Source organism: Ovis aries, chromosome 24 (assembly GCF_016772045.2).
Source record: "Ovis aries strain OAR_USU_Benz2616 breed Rambouillet chromosome 24, ARS-UI_Ramb_v3.0, whole genome shotgun sequence".
NCBI classification, from domain to species: domain Eukaryota; kingdom Metazoa; phylum Chordata; class Mammalia; order Artiodactyla; family Bovidae; genus Ovis; species Ovis aries.
This window is the reverse complement of record NC_056077.1, coordinates 30,046,042-30,054,205: the sequence shown is the minus strand read 5'-3', so window position 1 is coordinate 30,054,205 and position 8,164 is coordinate 30,046,042. Positions and strand designations below refer to the sequence as shown.

The following is an 8,164-nucleotide window of genomic DNA, read 5'->3' as shown; positions in this document are numbered from 1 at the left end:
CATAAACTGTAACCTGCCAGGCTCCTCTGCCCGTGGGATTTTCCAGGTAAGAGCACTGGAGTGGGTAGCTGCTCCCTTCTCCTGGAGATCTTCCCAACCCAGGGACTGAACCAGGGTCTCCTGTATTGCAGGCAGACTCTTTACTGTCTGAGCCACCAGGAAAGCTCCTACATATACTGTCTCCTCTCTTACTTCCGAACAATTTCTCAGAGTTGTCTGAGAGGCCACAGACAACTTTTGGGCTTAAGCTCTCTGTTCTGTCTTCCAAATAAAACAACTCTTAGGTTGTGAAGATTTTTCTTTCTTCAGTCGACACTTGCAACAGCAAATTGAATATACAGTCTTTGCTTGTCCTCAGTTGAATTATCTGGGTTTATTTCCATACTGTTGACTATACGCCTGTGCTGTGCTTAGTTGCTCAGTTGTATCTGACTCTTTGCAGCCCCATGGACTGCAGCCCACCAGGCTCCTCTGTCCATGGGGATTCTCCAGGTCAGATACTGGAGTGGGTTGCCATGCCCTTCTTCAAGGGATCTTCCCAACCTAGGGATCAAACCCAGGTCTCCTGCATTGCAGGTGGATTCTTCACTATCTGAGCCACCAGGGAAGCCTAGCCCTGTGCTAAGTGGTTTATACATATTTATCCTTGTAACTGGGCTTCCCAAGTGGTACTAGAGGTAAAGACCCCACCTGCCAACGCAGGAGACATAAGAGACATGGGTTCAGTCCCTCAATTGGGAAGATCCCCTGGAGGAGGGTGTGGCAACCCACTCCAGTATTCTTGCCTGGAGAATCCCCACCGACAGAGGAGCCTGGTGGGCTACAGTCCATAGGGTCCCAGAGAATCAGACATCACTGAAGCAACTTAGCATGCAGGTACACATCCTTGCAACTTCAGGAGGTAACAGTATGGATATTATCCCTGTTTTACAGCAGAGGAAACAGATGAGACCCAGAGAAGTTAACTAACTTGCTCAGAATCACAGAGCTGAGTGGTGAGTCTAGGTGGATGTGTATGTGGTGCCTGGCACACAATGCAGACCCTTGGCACACTCAGCAGCGTGGTCTCTCCCTGTTTCTTTATCCCCCTCATTGTAGTCTTTCCCCCACTCTACTGTGACTCCTTGAAGTGGAGGAAAGGATAGAGTCTGTCTTTTTCTTTAAAACGAAACTTTGGCATTGAAACATGTATATTACCATATGTGAAACAGATCTCCAGTCCAGGTTTGATGCATGAGGCAGGGTGCTCAGGGCCAGTGCACTGGGATGACCCTGAGGGATGGGATGGGGAGGGAGGGGGGTTCCGGACGGGGGACACATGTACACCCATGGCTGATTCATGTCAATGTATGGTAAAAACCAGTACAATATTGTAAAGTAATTAGCCTCCAATTAAGATTAATTAATTAAAAAAACAATAACAACAACAACCAAAAGAATGACAACAATAAAAAAGAAACTCTAGTAAGATCCTTCCCCAGCATATAATATCAAATTATCACTCTGTATACTTTAGATTCTTAATTTTTTTGTCATTGATACTGCCAATAAAGTTGAGGGGAAATAAGCAAAAGAATAAAACCCCTCCGATGAAATAAGGAAAAGCTAAATACTATGTAACCTCTTAATGTGAAATCTGAAAACAAAACACAAACCTGGAATCATACAAACCCCCAATCAAGAGATTGGGGGTTGCCGGACGTGAGGGCTAGTGGGAGAAATGAGTGAAGGTGGTCAGAAGGTAGACACTTCCAGTTATAAGATAAATGCCATGGGAATGTAATGCACAGCATGCGACTATAGTCAAAGATACTGTTTTGTTTATTGGTGAGTTGCTAAGAGAGCAGATCTTCAAAGTTCTCATCGTAAACAAAAAATGTTGTAACTTGCTATGGTGATGGATGTTAACTAGATTTCTTGGCATGAACATATCACAGTATATACAAATACAAAATAATTATGTTGTACACCTGAACCTAACTTAATGATGGATTCCAATTATATCTCAATTAACAAAAAATCAAATAACAACTCCAATATCTGCTGTAATGTTCAGGCTATTATGAGAGTGAGGGCTCAGCCTCTCCGCTTCTGGAAGAATAACTAGATTGGCAAAGCCACAGGATAAAGATGAACCCCTGGTTTCCCTTGATGAACTTTCAAGTATTTTTTTTAAGATAAACTGTACTGTATTATAATTAAATCTTTCTTATTCAATAAAACACTATTAATAGAACTAAAATATTTACAAATAATTTTCTGACAAAGGACTTATATCCAAAATATATAATCTCAAAACTTAACAACAGGAAAACAAACAATTCAGTTTTTAAAAAACTGGCCCAAAGATTTAAACAGACATTGCACCAATTAAGATATTTAGATGGCAAAGTGTTTCTAACTTTGGTGATGGATTAGGGTGAGATGTGAGAGGTTTTTAACAGGCAAGCAAAAGTAACACTCCAGGCAAAGCGGCATGTCATCTGGATCATGGTTGATGAATGAAAAATATATCTGGAATCAAAACCCTTGGTGACCTATGGACAGAAATATATCTATTTCCTTCCTTTCAGGTTGCTATACAAACAGCTATACTAATAAGCCTGTTTTAAAAGTGTTTGTGCATGTTCCCACATGGATATTGCCATATGCAAAACAGATGGCCAGTGGGAATTTACTGTGTGACGTAGGGAGCTCAACCCAGTGCTCTGTGACAGCCTAGTGGGATGGGATGGGGTGGGACATGGGAGGGAGGTTTAAGAGGGAGGGGACACGTGTATACATGTGGCTGATTCATAGTGATGTGTGGCAGAAACCAGGACAATATTACAAAACAATTATCCTCCATTAAATTTTTTAAAAATGTTTGTAGTTTAGCTGAAATTTATGCTAAGAAAGATTTTTGGACCCATCCACAAGAAATTTCTTATTTTAAAGTTGAGAATTGATTTGGTTCTTGGGAACAGGTGGAATGAAACCCAGATTCCCTGATGAGCAGGCCACACAACCACTGAGGTCTAATTTTGTTGGTTTTACTAGCTGGACTGGGGGCAAGTGGCATGTAGACAGATGGCAGTCATTGACTGAGGGAGGTCACCCACACTTTCAGGAGCCTCTGGGCATAGAGCGATTGATGACTCTGTAAATGGGCCCTTTAATCTCTGTGTATGTAGTTTAAGTGGCTAGGTGTGCTCCTTTGGGTGTGAGAATTTACTCAGCAGGCAGAAGCTATTTAGTTCCGTTCCTTCAGTTCAACATTCATACAGCATGTTGGCTTTAGTCCAGAGTTTTCTTTCTTCCATCAAGACATGCAAGCAACTGGAGAGCTCCATCAAACTTGCTTGCCTTGACACCACTGATTTCATAAGCAGCTGCCTACAATAAATATTCAGCTGCTTATGTTTTTGCATATCTAACATATGCCAACAGGTTCTTCAAATTTTGGTGTCATTGACCACCATTGAGAATCTGATGGAAGTTATGAGTGTTACCTCCTAGAATTAAGGGTGTTTACAAACTTCTGGAATCTTCTAGACATCTCTGGGGAGTGAAGCTGATTAGGGACATGGAACAGTTCTTTTAAGCAGAATGAGGATCCAGTTCATGCTATATACTCTATATACCACCATCAGTTGGTAATGTCCCCACACTTTGGGGTAATGTGGTTTTCCCAGGTGACCTTTTTTGTCTGGGTGATACTGATTCAAAGGTGGGTATTTTTTAGATGTTTTATTTTAATTATTATTATTATTTTGCTGCACTGCTTGGCATGCAGGATCTTGGTGCCTGGACCAGGGATGGAACCCTTGCTCCTGCAATGGAAGTGAGGAGTCTTAACCACTGGACCACTGGGGAAGTCCCCGGATATAGACAGGCTAGGGGCAGTGGGAGACCCTGTCTGTGAGTGTGTGTGAACCGTGGCCACTCCTGGGAAATGTGTTTTAAATAAATGAGTGACTAGATCTCGAATAACCAGGAAGGATACAGAAGGAACTCAAGTGGAGATATAAGGGCTTAGATGCTTGGGAGGCAGAGAGGGGTAGCTGATGGCTGGAAAATCTATTTGGTTGGAATTGAGAATAAAAAAGCAGTGGACACAGGGTGGAATTTCAGTGCAGGATTGCATGAGTGCAGCACTTCTGTGTGGTGACAGGATTCAGGGTGTACCTATGACAGGGGGTCACTCAGTGGGTCTATAATGTCAGTTGTCTCTTAGAAATGTAGAAGCTGTCAGGAGGCATGTGGAATGTGAGGGGAGACGCCTATAAGATTGATGATAAGGGATTTCCTGGTGGTCCAGTGATTGAAAATCCACCTTCCGACGCAGAGTGTGGAGGTTTGATACCTGGTTGGGGAGCTAAGTTCGCATGTGCCGTGGGGCAACTAAGCCTGTGTGCCATGAGAGATCCTGCATACCACGAGTAGACCTGATGCAGCCAAAAATAAAAAAATACGTAAACATATATATTTGTAAAGATTCTTGATAAAACCATGAATTAATTTGGGTAAGGGACATCTCTGGCTTTAGGGGGATGAAAAGAAATCTCACTGGAGTTAAATCTTGCCTAGAAACTTTGTTCTTGTCGTTGTTCAGTCACTAAGTCTGTTGGATTCTTTGTGACCCCATGAACTGAAGCACACCAGGCCTCCCTGTCTCTCACCATCTCCCCGAGTTCGCCCCAGTTCATGTCCATTGAATCCATGATACTATCCCAACCATTTCATCCTCTGTCATCCCCTTCTCCTTTTGCCTTCAGTCTTTCCCAGAACCAGGGTCTTTTCCAATGAGTTGACTGAGGCTATTTCTTCCGTTTTGCTTCCGGCATCCTACTCCTAAATATGCTTATGCTTGGGAATCAGACCCACCATAGTTTAGAACCACTTACTACTGGCCTCTTAGCTTCTGCAACAGAAGAAATAGAACTTTTCTGTAACAGAGGGGAATGGGGTGAGTTTTAGGTGAATTTGCTTGGCACTGGTGTGAAAACCCTTCCTCCAAGTTTTCAATTTGGACAACCCTGAAGTGTCCCAGAAAACCCAGAGATGTCTGCATTGACAAGATAGCTTACAACTGCCCATGCTAAGATTGTTTTGAGGCTGGTCCAGGATTAAACAAACTTGGATGGAAGAAGAGAAATGAGGGCTGTCCTGTCTGACTCACTATATGGAGTTGCTGAGGGCATCTGTGCATGATGTAAGATTCAGTTTTCTATTTGTTTGTCAGCCTGTGAAAGGACACTGTGAAATTACCAATGTCGTGCTGGTGCTTAGTTGCTAAGTCATGTTCGACTCTTTGTGACCCCATGGACTGTAGCCTACCAGTCTCCTTTATCTACGGGAATTTTTCCCAGGCAAGAATACTGGAGTAGTTGCCATTTCCTCCTCCAGGGGATCTTACCAACCCAGGGATGGAAACTGTGTCTTCTGCATTGCAGGAGAATTCTTTACCACTGAGCCATCAGGAAATTCCTGAAATTATCAATAAACCTGTCTAAATTTGGGGGAAAAAAAAAAGACAGCCCATCCATCATCCAGTCTCAGGGTTACAGTTAGAATTAGGTTTAAGGCTCTAAACTGACACCTTAGCCCATTGCCTCAACCTTCCCAGCTGCATCCCTATGGCTGAATGAAAGTTCAAACCCTATTTTTGCATGAGGTTCTCTTGACTGGGCTAGCTTCCATCTGAATGTGTGGTTATAACATCTAACTCAACTCGGTATTCAGTGAGATAACCTAGAGACTGTGCCTGGCCCAGTGTCTGTCTTACAACCTCTCAATAAACTGGGGTTTCTTCCTACTCAACCTCTTTTGTGCCCAACACGTGAGGTTAAAAACTGTCCCTTATATCTTCTGATGTGGCTTTTTCATCGAACAGTTTTGTAGTCACTTTCTTGTAGATTATACAAAGCAAAACCTATGGAACCTGGACAAAGAGTACCAAGGGAATGGAACTAAAAGATTGTTACATTTTTTCACGCACTTTTCAATGTTGAAAATCAACATTTAAAATAACAAATCAGCAAAAAATCATAAAACCCCAACAGTAACATGAAAACAAAACCAAAAACAACTTTAATGAGATCGAAATAGGTAGAAACCACCAGATTTATTGGGCTTCATTGCCAGATCTAATCTTTGTTAGTTGACAGCCTGTTCTTTTCCAGGCCCAAGGAACCAAAGAGATCAGCGCGGGGTTTTGAATTTCAGCATCAGGAGCTCCTGACTTTGGGAAGAAGAGATTTCGGAAATCCAGTCGCCAAGATACGCTTCTTATGATAAAATGCGTATAGAGGTGGGGGCTGGACACAGAAACCGTCGCCTGGACGATGAACGAACCAACCAGCCCACCAACGCCCGGTTTGGCTCCCAAAGTAACGGAATCCGAGTCTCCAGGCCAGATTTTCCCTCTAGCCATTCCTGGCCACGCAAAGCGGAGCTGCGAGCACACAGAAAGGGATGTCTTCATCGCCAGCCGGGATGGAACAAACCCGCCCGCTCGGGGAGTGCTGAGAACCAAAGGGTCCCTCCAACGCGGGCAGCCGTCAACATGACTTGACGGCCCCCATCCCGCGCGGCCCGCACTCTCCCGGCGCCCCCACCCTTTCCGGGTGCGCGCGCACGAGCCGGCGAGCCGGGGAGCTGTGCGCCCGGCAGCCTGCGGGCGGCGGCGGCCGACTGGCTCGCGGGGAGAGGGGTGGCCAGGCGGGCGGGAGGAGGAGCTGGCGCCGCAGCCGGGCCCCCTCGGGCCGCGCCCCGCCTTCTGCCGCCACCTGCGCGTCCCCTCCGGGCTCTCGCGCCCCGGGGCTGTGTGGGCTCTCCCTGCCGCAGCGGCGGCATCACCGCGTCCACCAATTAGGAGACTCGGCGTTTGGCTCCTTGGGGCGCGGGAAGAGCGGCAGGCGCTGCCGGTTCTGGCGAGCGGAGGGTGCGCCGGCGCGCGTCCCTCCCCGCCGCGCTCCCCGCGACGTTCGTGGAGGGGGGTACAGAACTGCTGTGACTTTTGAGGTCCGACTCCGCCTTCCGGCGAGCCTCTCGACGCGCCAGCTCGGAGAGAGGCCGGGGTGACCGGCAGGCCCCGAAGGCTCACTGCGTGGGCTCAGGACTTGGAACGTGTCCGGGAGCCCGCGGCGCTGTGCGCGCTGGTGAGTTTGGCGGCGGGCTGCGGTGTCCCTGGGCGCGAGGGGGCGGAGAGGACGTCGCGCTCTGCCCCTTCGCCCGCCCCCTAGTGCTGCCCCCACTTTAAGAGTAATTGAGACTTGAGCGTGACTGCGGAGCCGCGAGGACGCGGGCGCTGGCCACGGGCTATTCCTCAGCCCGGCGTGATGGAACGGGTCGGTGAGCGTAACAAAGGCGCCCGCCCCGGGGAGTCGGTCCTCCGCTGAAGACCGCGGCCGGCGCTCCGCGACGGCTGCCTGCGGACTAGGGTAGTGGCTGTGCGGCCGGAGGCGCGGTGCGCTCCTCCGCGGGCGGGCGACGAACCCTGAGCCCGACACCTGCGCGCCGCTCCCGCCGCGGCGCCGGGGCAGCCCCGCCTGCCGGCCCCTGCGTCCTCAGCCCGGCTCCCGGCGGCCGGAGGTCCAGCGGCGAACCACTTGCTGGTGCAGAGGAGAGACACCCGGCCCTTCGCCGAGAAGCCGAGGCGACTGGTAGGGGCTGCGCGCCGAGGACCGAGTAGGCATCTTGGGGAGCACTTCTGCAGACCGAGGGCTTTCACGTGAGCCATCTCGCTCTCCCCGCGACCGCCCGGACCTCCTAACCGTCTCCGCTGCCCGAGCCTCCGCGCCGTGGGGCCGGGAGCGGCTGGTATCCTCGCCAGCCGTCCGGAGCGCTTGGCTCGCACGCACAGCCCCCGGCTGCCCCGCGCCTCGCCAGAGCCCGAAGGGGCGCGGGTCCGGGGCGAGGGCCGGCTGGGCGTGTTTGATGGCTTCACTGAGAAGAGTCAAAGTGCTGTTGGTGTTGAACTTGATCGCGGTGGCCGGCTTCGTGCTCTTCTTGGCCAAGTGCCGGCCCATCTCGGTGCGCAGCGGAGACTCCTTCCATGAGATTCGGCCGCGGGCCGAGGCCGCTAACCTTAGCGCGCACAGCGCCAGCCCCATCCAGGATGCGGTCCTGAAGCGCCTCTCGCTGCTCGAGGACATTGTCTACCGGCAACTAAACGGTAAGG

General features: G+C 49.1%; 1 protein-coding gene across 1 annotated transcript in view; it reads left to right on the top strand.

The window, feature by feature from the left end:
* The first annotated feature begins 6,650 nt into the window (after positions 1 to 6,650).
* The window catches only part of GALNT17 (polypeptide N-acetylgalactosaminyltransferase 17), a 427,725-nt gene continuing 426,211 nt past the window's right edge, over positions 6,651 to 8,164 (top strand). Inside the window, exon 1 of the mRNA XM_027961707.3 lies at positions 6,651 to 8,158. Coding sequence (XP_027817508.1) covers positions 7,921 to 8,158 — 238 coding nt within the window. The 5' untranslated portion in view covers positions 6,651 to 7,920. The remainder of the gene's footprint in view (positions 8,159 to 8,164) is intronic.